Raw genomic sequence first — 18717 nt, 5'->3', positions numbered from 1 at the left:
TTGTCACTGACTGTTTTCCAGTTGTCACTTCTCAGGCTCACCTAACTGAAAGTGAAGACAGGTTATGTCATTCCAAGGTTTCAATTGTCCACTAGATGCCATCATTTCACACTTTTGTCTGAAACATTCTGGGTCGAGTTTGGGTGTTAGAGCACCACTGGTCATTAGCAATGGTCATTGTCATTGCGTCAGAATTGTCTGGCCCATGAAGATCAGGGTTAGAATGCTTGTCGTAAGAGGCAACTAACAAGATAGGGTAGTCAGGCTTGCTTACTTGGGTGTCATCAGTTCCCAATCGATGCTCATGCTGTTGATCTCTGGTTTGTCTTGTCAGGACTCGATTATCTACAGAATGCCTCCTTATAGCTGGCATATTGCTGAGAGTAACGTAAACCTAAACTAACCCACTCACTCAGAATTGTCTCGTGACATGGTAGGTGTAAACGGAGCAGCACTAGTTTAGCTGTTACAGAGCTCCAGATGAGATTTGTCTCAGGTGGGTACTGTACCCATTGTATTTTGTTTTTTGAGTGGGTATTATGACTGTTGAGTGGGTATTAACTTTCTTATGTTTTCTCATTTACAATGAAGATGACCATGTTAGCATTGTTCACAATGTCTGTAACTTAAACATTCCCAAATATCACTCATATGTGTTACCATGGTAACCATTGTTTGTGATAAGTTGCTGAGTCACCAAAAGTAGATTAAATCACCTTTGATGAAAATAATGGAAACGTAGTGAGCATGGCAAGAAAATGATAACATAACCTGTCAATCAACACGAATGATAGTAATCAATGACGCACATGATTTTACAAATATGTTCCGTCTCCATATGTTTAAACCTTTTGCATATCTAAGATTTTTCAATGCATAATTGACACTACAGTTATTTTTCAATGTATATTTGGAAATTTTTTCTGCATATTTTACCCAGATACACATATTATCTTGGCCTCTGACTAACACTCAGGATTTCCCTGTTCCTGATACCTTGGCCTTTTGGAGACTGTGTTAATGCTTCTGTGTACCTCAAGAAAGATATATTCTGAGAAAGAATAAGCCAAACTCATAGGAGAGTTGTTCTTGTACATGTATTAGTCTATTCTATGATGTTTGTCATCAGCAGAAGGAATGATAATTTGGGACAATAGTACCACAGACTGCTCGTTCATACACGGTAGGGGAGGTATCACCATGGGATGGGGGTCCATGCTGCAGTGCAGACCAGTTTCAGACCAGTTTCAGCAGCTGAAAATTCATATATGTACCCCAAGAAACACTCTCTTAAACAAATTGAAATTTTTACTTCTGGTGCTGGCAATGATTTTTATAAATGCTGCTCAAAAGATAAAGATCCTCTCTTAAGGCTTGAATCTGAACTTCAATATGGCTGAAACACCTGACATTTTGAAAACTCTGTTTATGGTCATTGCTTGGCTATTTGTTTTCGAACTATGATGGATTTTTACACATAAGTAATTGTTTTCAGGGTTCCCCATCGTTTATTAACATTATTATTGTTTGTGTTTTTAAAGTGATGAATTGGATTTTTTTTAACAGAACATGACATATAAAATGTTTGGTATGTCTATGGGATTTCTTGTGTTATGTTTTGAAATATGTGTTGTATAATTTCATTTTTCTTAGGATGCTGGTATGTTCCGACATCAAAACAGCAACATGTCGCTGTCTGCTGCTTGCATAGAGGATAAAACAAGCTCTGTGACAGACACCTTCCTGTTTGAAGGAGCCACAGCATACCGAGTTGTTGTCATGACGGACTCACAAGGTCACATGACTATGATGCAGGTATATTGATGATTTGTCTATTTGTTATGGATTATTAGGGTGTTGTGATTTTATAAATCAAAATATCAATAGGTAGTATAGCTATAGTAAAATTTAATAGCATAACTATAACAAAATTTACAACTCACAAAAGTGTGTTCATAAATACTTGTTTAATTATTTTAGAGATAATAATATCATTAGTACAATGCAATCTGGATTTATTCCTGGTGATTCTACAGCTTATCAGGTAATGGATTTGTACAATTTTCTTGCAAGTGCTTTGGATAAAGGTAAAGAAGTAAGAGCAGTGTTCTGTGATATAAGTAAAGCTTTTAAACAAATTACAGACATTTGGAATTAGTGGTAAAGTGATAGAATGGCTAAGTAGTTATCTAAGTAACAGAGTCCAGAAGGTACTTATAAAGGGACATAACTCTACATATATTCCTGTGTTGGCAGGAGTTCCTCAGGGTTCAGTTCTAGGGCCTCTATTATTCTTAACATATATTAATGACCTTGTGGATAATATTCATTGTAACATACATGTTTTAGCTGATGACACATCTTTGTACGTAATAATACGAGATCCTGTTTTAACAGCAAACAGTCTTAATGACGATTTACGAAAAATATCAACTTGGGCAAATAACATTAACACTTAGGTCTTATATTTCAAAAAGATGCTAAATGGGCTGCTCAAATTAATAGTACTGTAGATAGAGTCACTCCTATGATAAACTGTTTGAGAAGTTTGAAATATGTGACCTTATCATGTAGGTCACTTCAGATTATGTACCAGTCTTTCATTCTGCTGTTATTTGATTATTGCAGTCACATTTGGGACAACTGCACCTCTGCTCAGAATACCGCTTTAGAAAAATTACAGTTAGATGCATTAAGGACAATTTGTAGGGCAACAAGAGGAACAAGACAACTATATGCAGAAACTAAGTTCATTCCTCTTATTGAGAGAAGACGTATACAAAAATTAACCCTCTTCCATAAAATGATAAACGACAATGCACCAGACTACTTATGTACTCTTGTCCCAGACAGCGTTTCGGCCAGTAATTCATACAACTTAAGAGATTCACCAAACTTCCAAAACATTTGTGTAAAAAGAACTCTTTATTCAAGATCCTTTTTACCAAGTACAGTTGATCTTTGGAATGATTACACGATGCCATTTTAGAAAGTGGTCAAATGCAACATATGTCATATTTGGGATTTCACTTTCTTAGTAAAGTACAAATTCTAGTACTTTTTTCGGTTGAGTCCCATCCGGGATTCAAACCCGCACCCTCAGAGTCAGGCACCTAATCGCCAGCACACAAAGTCAGCCGCCTAGCCCGCTCAGTGGAAGTCGCGGTGGCTGAGCGGGCTAGGCGGCTGACTTTGTGTGCTGGCGATTAGGTGCCTGACTCTGAGGGTGCGGGTTCGAATTCCGGATGGGACTCAACCGAAAAAAGTACTAGAATTTGTACTTTACTAAGAAAGTGAAATCCCAAATATGACATATGTTGCATCTTTGGAATGCTTTACCAAATGACGTTACAATGATTCAAACCGAAAAATCATTTATTGAAAAAATAACCCCACAACCTGGACATACATTTGGATTTGACATGATTTATGGAAGTCGATTTTGTCAAATTATTCACAGCAGGCTTCAACTAGGCTGTAGTGATTTGAACTATCATAAATTTGAACATCTTTCAAACGATCCTTCCTGTTCTTGTGGCGCTCCTCGTGAAGATACCCAACACTGTCTACTTGTCTGTCCTGATTACACTGTACTAAGAAATGATGCAGAATATTACAAACATGGATACAGCTTAAAGACAATCTTATAAGGAAATAGTGAGTTATCTGATCTTGATAATCTAGCCATCTTAAAATCTGTCTACCTCTTCGTCACTGATTCTCGTAGATTTGATATTAAATATTTTTTTAGGATTACTAGCTCTAAGAAATATATACTGGTTGTTTTTGAAACATTAACTATTAACTAGTTTCATGTGCATTTACTTTGTGGTTTGTCATGTGATTATCCTGTATTAGAACTTTGGTTTATTTACTTTTGTAAAATGCTTTGGAGGGGCATTAACATAAGCTTGTGTGCCAATCCATTCGTTTTTCACGAATAAATATGTTTAAACCAACTCTCATATCTATGAAATCATCATGGCTTCATCGTGAAACCCAGTGGACAGTAAATTGTAGTTTTATGGAGACATTATCTGATGCAACACACCATATATTATATTAAAAAATAACTTTTTTATGTAAATCTTATTAAAGATTCTTTTTCACTGAAATCTGAGTCAACAAGTTTAGCATTTCTGACTTTCCAAATACATCCTTTTGATTACTTTTCAACATTGTCTTTCAGTTCATGGATAAAAGGACTAAACCCAGTAATGGACTATCAGATGTCAGGTGACTATGAGGCCAATTTATCTTTACAAATAATTGTCCCCAAATTGTCATGTTTTCCTAACATTATGGCTGGAATCCATTTTAAAGGCATTCTGTGTTGAGTAAAGCTGGGGTCATATTTATAAAAAATCTCAGAAATTTCTACAGGTAGGAGTAATTTTTTATTCTGAGATTTTTTATAAATACGGCTCCTGGAGTACAAATGATATTGTTATTGCCACTAGCGATGTGTCTGTGGATTATTTAACTGAATTATATTAATTTTGCGAGGCTATAGGCAAAGATATGTACAGAAATATTTTAGAATTCCATACACCCTTGCTGATGGATATAATGGGTTTTATGAGTTCACATGGTGGAGGGGACTGTGGGGTAGCCTAATGGTTAAAGCATTGGTTCATCACGCCAAAGACTGGGTTTGATTCATTGTACGGACAATTCCTCCAAGGACATTCCCCTACCTATTTTGTAACCAGTATGTCAGTTCCCACATCCATCACATAATGAAGAAACACAAGCTGAGATTGTATGTATTTAGGAGCTAAATTGTATTAAAATAGTTAAGAAGATACTTGAAGTATATAAAAACCTCACTGACCAGCATACACCTAAAGAACAGGTTAGTTAATCCCTTTGCCCCTAACAAGTGAATACACATCATGCACAGATTGGTTGATCCCATTGCCCCTAACAAGTAAATACACATCATGCACAGATTAGTTAATCCCTTTGTCCCCAACAAGTGAATACACATCATGCACAGATCAGTTAATCCCTCCACCCCTAACAATTGAATACACACAATGCACAGATTAGTTAATCCCTTTGCCCCTAACAAGTGAATACACATCATGCACAGATTATTTAATCCCATCACCCCTAACAAGTGAATACACATCATGCACAGATCAGTTAATCCCATCACCCCTAACAAGTGAATACACATAATGCACAGATTAATTGATCCCATTTCCTGTAACAATTGAATGCACATAATGCACAGATTAGTTGATCCCATTTACATATATTGCACTATTTTTATGATGATTGGGGAATTGTCCTACTGGTTTACAAAACAGGTGTGGGGAAATGTCAAGATAAAGAAGTGGGGATTTGTGGGTCCTGATGGGGATATTTCCTACACTCATTTGATTCACAACATGGGTACAATGTGTGAAGCCCATTTCTGGTGTCCTCTGCCATCATGTTGCCTGAATATTGCTAATTCTGCAGAGAACATACTTTAGTGAAATATTGCCTGTGAAGGCTCTGTAATCATCGTCATACTTCCAGTGTGAAAATACAAAGTTTGAAAACATTGAATATATGTGTTATCTCAATAAGGCTGTTAGTTTAGAATCTTCATGTAGGAGTCTTTTTTACCAGACAACAACTCGCCAATCAGATTTGATGATTATATGACTGAATAATGGTGTAACTTTCCCTGATTGTTCCAGCGTTGTCAGTAACCTGCCTTACACGAACAGTTCCGAGAGAGTCAGACTGGTGCCCATGAATGGGAATAAGGTATCAGGAGCACCTGTGTACCTCAATTTGAGCCGCGATAACGCTACCGTGTACACCGGCTTGGAGCCAGCAGTGTGAGTAGTGGTTGTTAACTGAGAGGGTAGGGGAAGACAAGTGGGTAGTTGAGACAACACCACCGTGTACACCAGCATAGAGCCAACAGGGTGGGTTGGGGGTTGTTAACTGAAGGGGTAGGGGAAGACAAGTGGGTAGTTGAGACAACACTACCATGTACACCAGCATAGAGCCAACAGGGTGGGTTGGGGGTTGTTAACTGAAGGGGTAGGGGAAGACAAGTGGGTAGTTGAGACAACACTACCATGTACACTAGCATAGAGCCAACAGGGTGGGTTGGGGGTTGTTAACTGAAGGGGTAGGGGAAGACAAGTGGGTAGTTGAGACAACACTACCATGTACACCAGCATAGAGCCAACAGGGTGGGTTGGGGGTTGTTAACTGAAGGGGTAGGGGAAGACAAGTGGGTAGTTGAGACAACACTACTGTGTACACCAGCATAGAGCCAACAGGGTGGGTTGGGGGTTGTTAGCTGAAGGGGTAGGGGAAGGAGACTGTACCTCAACTGTAGTTGCAATAACGCTATATGTCACAAAGTGATCAAATAATGTACACTTGACCACAGCACGGACACCTGCAAACCTCAGCCTTACTCATCTGCTGCAACTGTTCATACAAAATTTGAAATTAGAATTAACACTCCTCCCTTTATGCTATTGTTATTAGGTGACTTGTTTTTCACAGATATCAGTACTATTATGAAAAAGGATATTTAAGCTTTATTTAAAATCTTCACTCTAAATACAGTGGTTATTTCAAATTATGTTCAAATGACTCTGAACTGAGGAAACTTTGAACTATAAAAACTGTTAGTCACCTCCGCAGGCATGGGTTTCTGAGACCAATTCTCATCTGGATCTTCATGGGTCTCATTATAGAGGAAGGTGCATGAATGTTAAGCTAGTAATTATTGTTGTTTCAATGTTAAAATGAGTCTGAACAATAACAAAATCCCAGTTAAAAAGTATAGAACTAGATACTGTTTACCTTACAGCAGTACTTGCTTTTGGGGCCAGAACAATCTGTTATGTGGGGCACTGTGGGTGAGCTGACTAAAGCGCCAGGCTAACGTTCCAGTGAGGTTGAGGTGTCGGGATCGAGCCCACTGGATGTGAACACCTTGGAGTCAACTTTATGTGCAGACTCTTTCAGTGTTGTCACTAGTGTACAGTACACAATCCTGTGCACCTAAAAGAACCCACAAATCAGTTGGTATATGACCAGCTGGCCACATGAATACGTGCAAACTCCTAGTTGTGGGCACAGCAACATGCAGTAAACTTGACCAAAGTACTCTGACTGTGTATCACAGTCCACCCAGCTGTGAATGGGTATCTTGTTAGGATGAAAAAGCCTTAATAAGGGAGTTGCATACTCCCAAGGGAGTTGGGATTGATCATACAATATGCTGTTGAGATTTGCATCCAATGATTGATGGGAAAAATACCAGCACCTTGAACAAGCATTAGCTGCATGGATATGTGCTCTGTATGAATATCCTAATTAGTAGCAGGTGTGACTGGGAGAGTCGTGTTGCAGGTACAGGGTGTCCCTGCCTCCACAGGCCCCTGGGGAGGAGTGGAAGGAGCAAGCAGGCTTAGTGACCTTCCTGTCTGGGGCCACATACACCCTGGCCCTCATCAACAGAAACTCAGCTGCAGACTTTAATGATGAGGTAAGATCAGAGGTCCTGGACCAGGAAACAGTATATCACTTTGATGTCTAGGAGACGTGTTTCATCTAGTCATCTTTTAAGTTATACACTGTTGGTTGTTGACAACCTGTCAGTGGTGGACATGATAATCTTATCTTGTAGGTGGACATGACAATCATATCTTATAGGTGGGCCCAACATTCTTCTTTTTTAGGTGGACCCAACATTCTTCTTTTTTAGGTGGACACGACTGCCTACATGACAATATTCTCTTATAGGTGGATACCACAATCTTCTCTTTTAGGTGAACATTACAGTCAACACTTGTTGGTGGATATGACAATGTTCTCTAGTGGGTGGACAAGACAATCTTCAGTTGTAGGTGGGCATGACAATCTTCTTTTGAAGGTGGACATGACACTTGTTGGTAGTTATGACTATCTTCTCTCTCAAGTGAACATGACAATCTTCTTATGTAGGTGGACATGACAATATTCTTTTAATGGTAGTCATGACAATCATCTTTTGTAGTTGTACATGACAATCTTCTGTTGCAGGCAGATGTGAAGGTGTTCCAGGGCCTAACTGAGAACCAGGTGTCCATGTTTTTGCTGGTTCCACAGTATGTCATCATCACAGTTGGGGAGGTCCTCTTCTCCGTCACAGGACTGTCCTTCGCATATTCTCAGGTAGGATACAACAAGGAGTACCCACAAGTCCTCACTTCCTATATATTCAGAATTCAGTTCAGTGTTTTGTGTACACTCGAACTAAATACTTCTTCATCTCTCATGATGCTGTGGTATGTTACAAGGACCAAAGGTTACTGGAACATATTTTGTATTCTATTTTCAGGATTACCAAAATATCTACTGTTCCCTTTTGTTGTTTTGTTAGAAATGTGACATATAACACACTGTTGCTAACTGCTGAAGTGCCGTTTTTTATTACATCATGACTGGTATCTATGATATCAGTCTACCTGTTGAGTAGCTGTACTGATATGTTGAGTTGAGACTGGCTCAGCCATTTATGTCTCAAAGAGGAGACAACCTACTCATAACATGAAATTATATATTATCTGTCCTTTGTGAATGAATTCTAAAATTTACAAAATATATTCACTTTAATTATTTTCATTATCAGCACTTTTCAATTATTCCAGACAAAAATCTGTTTGTTTAAGGGTTAGGTTGATAAGCTGAGTTTCAAGCAGCAGATGTTCTTCACAGTAAACATTGATAGCTATGTATCTGTAGACTAAAAATGGCCTACATGGTAACCGGTGATATTTGTGTATTGGTAAACACTTGGTAACACTTGGTATCTGTGTACCTGTCTGTTCGACATGGTCTCCATGATAACCCCATATGCCTATTTATCTAGGCTCTGTATGGTCTCTATGGTAACACTTGGTATCTATGTATCTGTCTGTTCGACATGGTCTCCATGATAACTCCATGTGTCTATTTATCTAGGCTCTATATGGTCTCTATGGTAACACTTGGTATCTATGTATCTGTCAGTTCGACATGGTCTCCATGATAAACCCAGGTGTCTATTTATCTAGGCTCTATATGGTCTCTGTGCTAACTTTTGGTATCTATGTATCTGTCAGTTCGACATGGTCTCCATGGTAACCCCTGGTTTCTTTATGTCTGTAGGCTCCAAATGGACTGAAGTCTGTGGTGCAGGCTGCGTGGTTGCTGACTACGGCAGTAGGGGATCTGGTTGTCGTCATCGTTGCAGAGGTGCAGCTTCTGCCGAGCCAGGTAGGATGGTGAACTCGTCAGCTTTGGTTAAAAAGTGTGTCCAAGCAAGTTAGGCTTGTCATGCTACATAATAGCTAAATACATAGGTTTGTAAGAATCCATTGCTAGGTTGATTGCATGTCATTGTTTCAGGCATAAGTCATACGCTTGCTCTGTTCACAGGTCATCAACATTGTACGTCAGCTTGACTATTTACAATCCAACTTTTTATAGTAAGAATACCTGCTTAGGGATCAATCCTTTTTGTGGGGAAAAGGACTGGGATTATTTTATTTGTAACATATGTCTCTAAAACTGCAAGAAGGTGGTGGGATAGCCTAGTGGTTAACTAGTCAGGCCGAAGACCCAGGGTCGATTCTCCACATGGGTACAATGTGTTAAGATCATTTCTGGTGTCCCATGCCATGATATTGCTGGAATATTCCTAAAAGCGGCATAAAACCAGTAACTGTCCTTCAGACTGATGAAAAGAGACACATTGTCTTCCACATACATACTTTTTTGCAAGATGATTTTGACAAGAAAAAATGTAGGCTGATGGCTTTAATTTAAAGGTATGTGCTTTTGCATCTGAAGTTTAAAAAATACCTGGTCTCCTAATAAAATCCCACAACCCTTACCTAGAATATCAAGTGACACTCCTCTTGTCAATCAGAGTATCTGATACCACTGATGTACTTTAATGTTACTCAACAAGGCTATATTTAACAATGTGTCTTTGCTGTTTAGACCGCTGAGTTCTTCCTGTTTGCCGCTCTCATGGGTCTTGCGACAATAATCTTCGCCATCATGACAGTGTTCTATAAATACCTGTATGTGACCTCATCCGCCAGCGGGAGCGACACAGATGAGGCAGGACTTGTGGATGGGGATAAGGAAGAGATGCCACTCAAGGATAAGGATGGCAAGCAAGCATAGGGTACATCACTTAAGAATAAGGAAAACATGCCTCTCAGGGACATGGATGACAAGCAAGCATAGGTTATGTCACTCAAGGATGAAAAGGAGATATTCCTCAAAGATAAGGGTGCCAAGCAGGCATATGTTAGATCTTCAGTAATAACAAGGAGCTATTCCTCAAAGATACGGATGTCGAACAAGCATAAGTTACAATACTTAAGGATGAGGAAGAGATAAGTGTGGCAGCATGCAAATGTTCCCACATGTATTTATACTTTAAAAGCAGTCGTTATTGACATTTAACTTTAATAAACAAAATTAATCTTATGTTTCAATGGAGTAGTTTTTTACTCCAAACATTTTTAAACTCTCAGGACATAGTTAGAGGGAAACCTCACAGACGAAATCAGATATCAGTCGAGAATTGTTGTTATAGAGATGGAGACTTTAACAAGGGGCATATATCAGGTTATTGGTGAACCTAGGCAGTATTTATGAGGGATCTGAGACATTTCTAAGTCAAAATGTAAGGCTATGTTTAAGTTGCTTTATGAAGATGACTTAAGTGAAATCTTTAAATTTGAATCAGAAAAGTTGAAAGCTGGCTTTTTGCCAAGACTTAATTTGGGTCTTTTTCAGAATTAGGTTCTTCTGTGAATACTGGCTATTTTCTTGTAATCTTCGACAAATGTGTGTGTAATGTATAGATATAGTAACAGATAAGGGAACACAATAAGTACAAGTGTTTTTTATTTATTTTCGGAGTTTCCCACAGTGCAATACATACCATATGAAAAAAGCTGGAAAAGAATAAAGGAACACTTGTTCTTTCAGGTGTTCCCTTATTTGTTTCCAAGAGTATATGTTAGAATTCACTTTTTGTTCTGAAAACTTTACACCTGAAATTATGTAGAATGCAGGTTACTGTAAACGTGTTATATATCGCACAGGTTTTATTTTGGCACTCTTCGTGCAAAATATTTTGCCGCCAAAACTTGTGCACCGCGAATAAACCTTTCGTTCGTTAACTATACACATGCTTACCTCTGAGTTGTTGACATAACACATCAAGTTTGAGGAACGGCATCTGTGGGAATGTTAAAATGGCGACTGATAGAATCATAAAGAATCAAACTTACTAGTAACTGTCGCTGTAATGGATTTCCCATATCGCGCACCGAAAATAATTAATGAGCCCATTCCTATAGCAGAATTACGAATTATAGCGAAAACCAGTAATGTGTGTTGAGGCCGCCATTGAAATTGGTCACGTGTTCTATTTGACCATTAGTACTTGTAATTAATAGTCAAGTAACACATCAGCACATTCTCAACAACCCGGATGTTTGAAATCACAAATTCACAATGCTATCATCAAATTGTCAGAATTCAGCACATAATGATTGAAACAATGATGTGTTTTTCAGCGCTTTATATAGTATACCATCACAATGTGTCACTTTCTAAGTTGTTAATACTTCCGTGATCTTGAGTAACCGTATTACTGTATATATCGGGCAGGCAGGGATTTCCTGTGACTTAGCAATCCATGCTGCATGTCAGGTTAAGCCACTCTGATTGTTTTTATTGCTGTTAGTGACGGCGAAAGAGACAGCTGGCAGTTCTGGCAATTAATGATTCCGCGAATAATTAACTGCGCTATGTAGTCTAAACTGTCAAGCCAAGCGAATATAAGTATGTTTACAGTATATTGGTTACCATGACAACCGATGGGACTCTCCGGCATTCTGTGGCTTAGCGATATTACCATGGTTATAAGAACATGGGCACGTTTTTTTATTATTTGCTGGATGGTGTTCGAGATATGATTGCCATGATCCCCAAGGAGTTGAAAAAGTATTGGAAAGTATGATAGTGTCCTACGACTGGGGTTAGTACTATATGTAGAGCTATGAGCAGGCAGTGTGCCTTGATATGATCAATATAAGGGGACTATTGCAATTACAATATAAAATCTCATCTATTTTATGAAAAATGAAGCTATTGATAATGCTATTTCCATCTATCAAATTCAGTCTTTCATATAAGTTATCTCACTTTTATTGCTTATACAAAAATTACAATGGATGACTTATGCTTAACATATTTCACCACGATATTTTGTTTCCTGTCAGAATGCCAAGGTCACACTAGTTAAGTCAGTGGGTCACAAATCAGATCAGCTATGATTCCCTGGTTTGGATGAAATATCAAAATATATTTATATCAGGGCAGTTTTTTATTTTCGGTTGACATATTTTGTGTTTTGGTTATTTTGTTGTGAAACAGTAGGTGCAGCTTAATACTTTTGATCATTTAGCAAGGCATCTAAGAATGAAAAATATGTTTGAATTACCTCTGTCAAGGTTAAATGATTCATTAACTGTCAAGTAAGTGTGGCCTGTGTCTGTGTATTGAACATACCGTGTTCATGCAGTATTTGAATGTTAATATAGTAAATTTGGTGATCACGATTAAGAATAGGAAAAGGCAGATTCATGAACAGGTGGACAGCTGGATGTGAGGGATGTGTCAACTGTACGCACTGATGTTTTCATAGTATGCATTAACTTGTTATGTCAACAAAGCTTAAGTGTACAAGGCAGACAGTGACTACATTGTTTCTTGATGTTTTCAACTAAATGACAAATGGTAAACAGTTTTAGGATTGTTTTAATCTACAGCATGTTTGATTGTATACTCCCAAGGACATGAGCATACCAGAACGCTTAGAATTCAGCTCGAATTATTATTACTATATTTGTTGTTTTATTATTTTAGCCCATTCCTCATTTTCTAAAGTTCAGTTATGCGTAGGTGTGATGAAGTCACAATAATTTGCCTGATTCATGTCTGTTGGTATAAGTTTATTTCTTTGGAATGGTATAAATGTTTATCAGAAACCACAATTTATGAGGGACAGTGGGGTAGCCTAGTGGCTAAGGTGTTCACTCGTCAGGCTGAAAACCCTGGTTCGAGTCCACACATGGTACAAATTGTGAAACCCATTTATGGTGTCCACCACCATGATATTGCTTGAACATTGCTAGAAGCTTGTGTCTTCCATGTGATTTTGCTGGAATATTGAAACATTAAACCCACTCTCGCATAACTGAAGGAGCTGTCATGAAGCTCTTGGTAAGATTTGATCTTCACCAACCCATGCTTGTCATAGGAGGTGACTAACAGGATTGAGTGGTCAGGCTCACTGACTTGATTGGCACATTCGTAGATTGATGCTCATGCTGTCAGTCATTGGATTATATGGTCCAGATTTGATTTTTCACTGGCTGTCATATAGCTTGAATATTGCTAATGCAGCATTAAACAACAAACAAATCTTGCGTCAAGGGGGTAGTGATTTTAGATGAGTGATATTAGTTTACTCTATCCAGCATATCTGATGTAGTGATGCTAATATAGATTGCTTGAAATTATGGTTGTGAATGTTTTGTTACAAATGTTTATATTATATTTGTGTTGTTTGTGTGTATACTTCTCTATGATCTTGTGTGATAGCTTTGTAAGATACAGTGAAAAGAAAGAAATTATTAGTACAGGCATTATGATATGATATTTATTTTGATATGTATACTTAAATATTCTTTTTATCCACATTTTATATGATTTCTACAGATGCAGTTAGTTATGCATATTTCTTAAGGGGTTGCATGATATTGCATAAGTAAAATATATTTGTAAAAAGTTGAATTTGAAAGAAGTCTCTAATGGTATTCAGAGACCACACATTGATATATTGTCTCTTACTGCATTGGACCAGTAGGGTAGCCAAGATGTGTATGTGTTCACTCATCACACTTAAGATCTAGGTTTGATTCTCCACATGGTTGTTGCCAACTCAATGCCTGTAATCTCATTGACCTTATTTAGGTCATGTTTTTTTATCACTCTGATTAAGCATGAAGCATATAGTATAGCCCTCATATATGGGTCTGTTTATTATACCAAAATTTGCTAATTTCTTTCCACCTCTCTTTATTGGCTAGGTACTGTTTGCCATGGTTTAAGGGAACAGATTACAGCCCTCAAAATTCATGCTAGTCTGATATCCTGAGTCTACTGTATTGTGTAGGGGAAGTATAATCCTGCTGTGAATTTAGTCCTGCTTGGCAAGATGCATCTGGGGACTATAAATCACAGTTCATAATTTTACTACAGACTGGAAGTGACTAAAATGGACAAAAAAATTTGGAATATAATTTTAATTGTACTGGACAAGTTTGACAATTTGTACACTCCCTGGATAAGTCACATGAAAAAAGGATTTGTTGGGAAGGATGTTCCAAACACCTTCAGTTTGTTTAATACACCTTTGAAATGTGTTGCGTGGATACATGTCTGGCAAGGGTATCACCAATGGTTACTGTTAATAGTTAGTTGTTGTTAGGCCAACTGTTCTTAATACATGTTGAATATATACTATTGGAAAGTAGTTAAAGGACACCTTCCTCATGATAGTCTCATGTAATAGATGAGGTGTTAATTCCGTTTGAGTAGTTGTGTTTATGTCAAAATGGTTTTAGTTATCACTACCTGCTGAATTAATAGGACAATATACAAAGGTTATACTTTATACATACAGGGGTTATACTTAGTACATACAGTTATTTTGCTTCCTATATGTACTAGGGTAATATTCAATACATACAGAGGTTATGCTTAATACATACAGGGGTTATGCTTAATACATACAGGGGTTATGCTTAATACATACAGTTATTTTGCTTCCTATATGTATTAGGGTAATATTCAATACATACAGAGGTTATGCTTAATACATACAGGGGTTATGCTTAATACATACAGGGGTTATACTTAGTACATACAGTTATTTTGCTTCCTATATGTACTAGGGTAATATTCAATACATACAGGGGTTATGCTTAATACATACATGGGTTATGCTTAATACATACAGGGGTTATGCTTAATACATACAGGGGTTATACTTAGTACATACAGTTATTTTGCTTCCTATATGTACTAGGGTAATATTCAATACATACAGGGGTTATGCTTAATACATACAGGGGTTATGCTTAATACATACAGGGGTTATACTTAGTACATACAGTTATTTTGCTTCCTATATGTACTAGGGTAATATTCAATACATACAGAGGTTATGCTTAATACATACAGGGGTTATGCTTAATACATACAGGGGTTATGCTTAATACATACAGGGGTTATGCTTAATACATACAGGGGTTATACTTAGTACATACAGTTATTTTGCTTCCTATATGTACTAGGGTAATATTCAATACATACAGGGGTTATGCTTAATACATACAGGGGTTATGCTTAATACATACAGGGGTTATGCTTAATACATACAGGGGTTATACTTAGTACATACAGTTATTTTGCTTCCTATATGTACTAGGGTAATATTCAATACATACAGGGGTTATGCTTAATACATACATGGGTTATGCTTAATACATACAGGGGTTATGCTTAATACATACAGGGGTTATACTTAGTACATACAGTTATTTTGCTTCCTATATGTACTAGGGTAATATTCAATACATACATGGGTTATGCTTAATACATACAGGGGTTATACTTAGTACATACAGTTATTTTGCTTCCTATATGTACTAGGGTAATATTCAATACATACATGGGTTATGCTTAATACATACAGGGGTTATGCTTAATACATACAGGGGTTATACTTAGTACATACAGTTATTTTGCTTCCTATATGTACTAGGGTAATATTCAATACATAGAGAGGTTATACTTAATACATACAGTGGTTATATTTAATACATGTACATACAGGGGTTATACTTGATTTATAATGGAGTTGTATTAAATACATACAGGGGTAGAATGCATACAGAGGTTATATTTGATACATTCCAAGGTTATATTTAATACATTCAAGGTTTATGTTTGATACATACAGTGATTATAATATTCATGACACATACTGGAGTTATATCCAATACAAAGAGGTGCTATAATTATCCTTGATACATACAGGGAGTATACTTGATAAATGCAGGGGGTGCAGTTATACTTGATACATACAGGGGGTGCAGTTATACTTGATACATACAGGGGTTATGCTTGATAAATACATGGGTTTAATTATTCTTGATAAATACAAGGGTTTTAATTATACTCGTTATATTCAGGGGTTATGATTATACTTAATACAACCAGGGTGGAACATATTCTTGATTTTGGCACATGATGTATTGACAAATCCATGTACTACACACCAGTAAAAGTATGCACTGTCAAACAATTGTCAATACAGGTGTACAGGATTGAGGTGTTGATGATGAATTTATGTCAAAATATCGCAGTATTTCCATTAATTTGTTCACTCAATTATATTTTTAATTACAAGTTAAGTTTGATTGACTATACGAGCAAAGTGCAGTCTGATTAAAGACAGTTTGAGCAAGCTGTCACATTCTAAAGCAAACTCATTAATAAATTAGTTTTAAGCACTTCCTGACGTTAATGAGTATGGGCAAACAATGAGTATGGATGAGTTTCACAAGCACTCCCATATTTGGGTGTGTAGAATGTCTTAAATTAAATCGGAGTTTATTTATCAGTTATAGAATATCTATACTGTAATGAAGATTTGACATAATAAATACAGGTAACACCCACTTTAAAGCCACAGGTACATATAATATGCATATTGTAAGTTATGTGGTTGTAATTATTTTGTGTATGTAAATTATATGTACATTATGTAAATGATATGCCATGTATATTTTCCCTATAATGAATGGTGTTATGTATGTTTTGTATGATGAGATTATATGTGTTTAGAATGTTTGTGCCTATCACACTGTTTGATATATGTTTTTATTCAATAGTATAGTGTGTAGTATGTGCTTCCACACATTCCCAAGTTAAAGCAAATCAGCTCATATTTCACATTCCAAGCTATAAGGTATTATGTACATTTTGTGAAATACAAAACCTGTTACAAAATTACTACAGATTACTGTTTGCAGCTGTAGACCAAAACAGCCGTTTAGGCAAGATAGGTACAATGGAAGTTGTCTAAACTGGCACTCAGTTATACAGAGTAAATGATCCAGTTTAGACAAAGTGACGGATTGTAGAGCTGATGATAAATGTACAAGTCACAGATGGGACTGAGATTTTATGCCAGTGTTGACAACTTGCCGGATTGGACAGATACCGGTTTGTGATCATCTTACTGTTGCCTGTTTGTTTCTATATTGGTGGCTACTTGCCCTGTTGTAGCAGAAATCTGGGAGCCAATTTGAATATACTACTCACAGGAATTTAAGGAACTCCCTTTTATTTTTGTAGTTAATCTGTGGCATTTTCATATAACTTTGGGGTAGTAGTGGTTAAAGGTGTTTGCCTCTTTATACCTAAGACCTGGGTTTGATTCTCTACATGGGTGCATGTGTGAAGCCAATATTTAATTCACAGTGTGGAAAAGATTGGGAACAAGTTCTTACAACTTTTGAACCCCCTCTCCAAAAATATTTACACTAACAAATTTAAACGCTAGTGCATCCTGTATCATATAAGCTTATTGGCAGTATCAGAAAATGTCTGTTGCATTCCTGGCCCAAAGTGGTAACAATGCTTGTGTGGATAGTTTGATCTATGAATCATGTTGTAAGTATTTGTATTACAGATCATAATGATGCTTTCAACAAGCCATCTGCAATCTCAATAACTCCATATTTAGGTAGCTTGTAGCAGTTTTTTTGTCTGCTAGTTGATGGATCTAATTTGAACATACGTCTCAAAAGAAGAAAATAAATCTCAAAAGTAAATAAATGTGTCACAGCATGCTTTTCTTCCAGTGGCGAATGGATTAAAGTAATACGAAAGAATCAGATTCAAAAACTGAATTCAAGCAATACTTGTTTGCTAGCTTGGTTTAATTAGAAATATGATAATAAATTGTGTATTTATATACTTATCCTACATCAATCACTCTGCATTTCTCACTCCTTCAGTTCTGGTGTTTAAACACAGTTGGGACTAGCCTAGTGGTTAAAGCTTTGCTTGTCATGCAGAAGACCTGGGTTCAATTCCCTACAAGAGTATAGTGTGTGAGGCCCATTTCTGGTGTCCCCTGCCATGATATTGTTGGAATATTGCTAAAATCAACATAAAACCATACTCACTCATTAAACACTATGGAACTAAGCTTGAAAACAAGTACCCAAACACTCCAATATCACCATGGTCACCACTTAATGGGTTGATCACACCATCAGGTAAAACTGTCTCACACAGCAGTCTGTGTGTGGCCCAATGGTAGGACTAACCCTGCCATGTTATACACACATAGGGTGAGATTCATTAGGTCTAAAACTTTTTTAACCCCATCGATGTAGGAAGTCATACCTCCTGTACGACGAAGCCTTTTAAGTTGGGGATGTTTTCTTACACTTCTTTTTGAGAATTCTTTATGTTTCTGTTGCTATTATCTTCTAAGAAACTACATTCATAGTGATTATATCTGAGTCTCAACTGTTTTAATATTCTTTGTTATTT

At 37.0% G+C, this 18717-nt stretch overlaps 1 protein-coding gene across 4 annotated transcripts in view; it reads left to right on the top strand.

Annotated features, from left to right (window-relative positions):
- LOC137298469 (solute carrier family 15 member 1-like) overlaps nucleotides 1-12242 on the top strand; it is a 55218-nt gene extending 42976 nt beyond the window's left edge. For 2 of the 4 annotated variants that reach the window (XM_067830746.1, XM_067830747.1), the window contains exons 19-25: nucleotides 1654-1815; nucleotides 4190-4236; nucleotides 5694-5837; nucleotides 7378-7513; nucleotides 8050-8181; nucleotides 9157-9264; nucleotides 9994-10491. In XM_067830746.1, coding sequence (XP_067686847.1) covers nucleotides 1654-1815; nucleotides 4190-4236; nucleotides 5694-5837; nucleotides 7378-7513; nucleotides 8050-8181; nucleotides 9157-9264; nucleotides 9994-10182 — 918 coding nt within the window. In that variant the 3' untranslated portion in view covers nucleotides 10183-10491. Of the gene's footprint in view, nucleotides 1-1653; nucleotides 1816-4189; nucleotides 4237-5693; nucleotides 5838-7377; nucleotides 7514-8049; nucleotides 8182-9156; nucleotides 9265-9993 lie in introns of all 4 variants that reach the window. The other 2 variants (XM_067830744.1, XM_067830745.1) reach the window with 2 other exon arrangements.
- Nucleotides 12243-18717: the final 6475 nt, after the last annotated feature.

This window comes from Haliotis asinina, chromosome 10 (genome assembly GCF_037392515.1).
Source record: "Haliotis asinina isolate JCU_RB_2024 chromosome 10, JCU_Hal_asi_v2, whole genome shotgun sequence".
NCBI lineage: Eukaryota > Metazoa > Mollusca > Gastropoda > Lepetellida > Haliotidae > Haliotis > Haliotis asinina.
The sequence above is the reverse complement of the archived record's forward strand: the minus strand, read 5'-3'. Positions and strand labels throughout refer to the sequence as shown.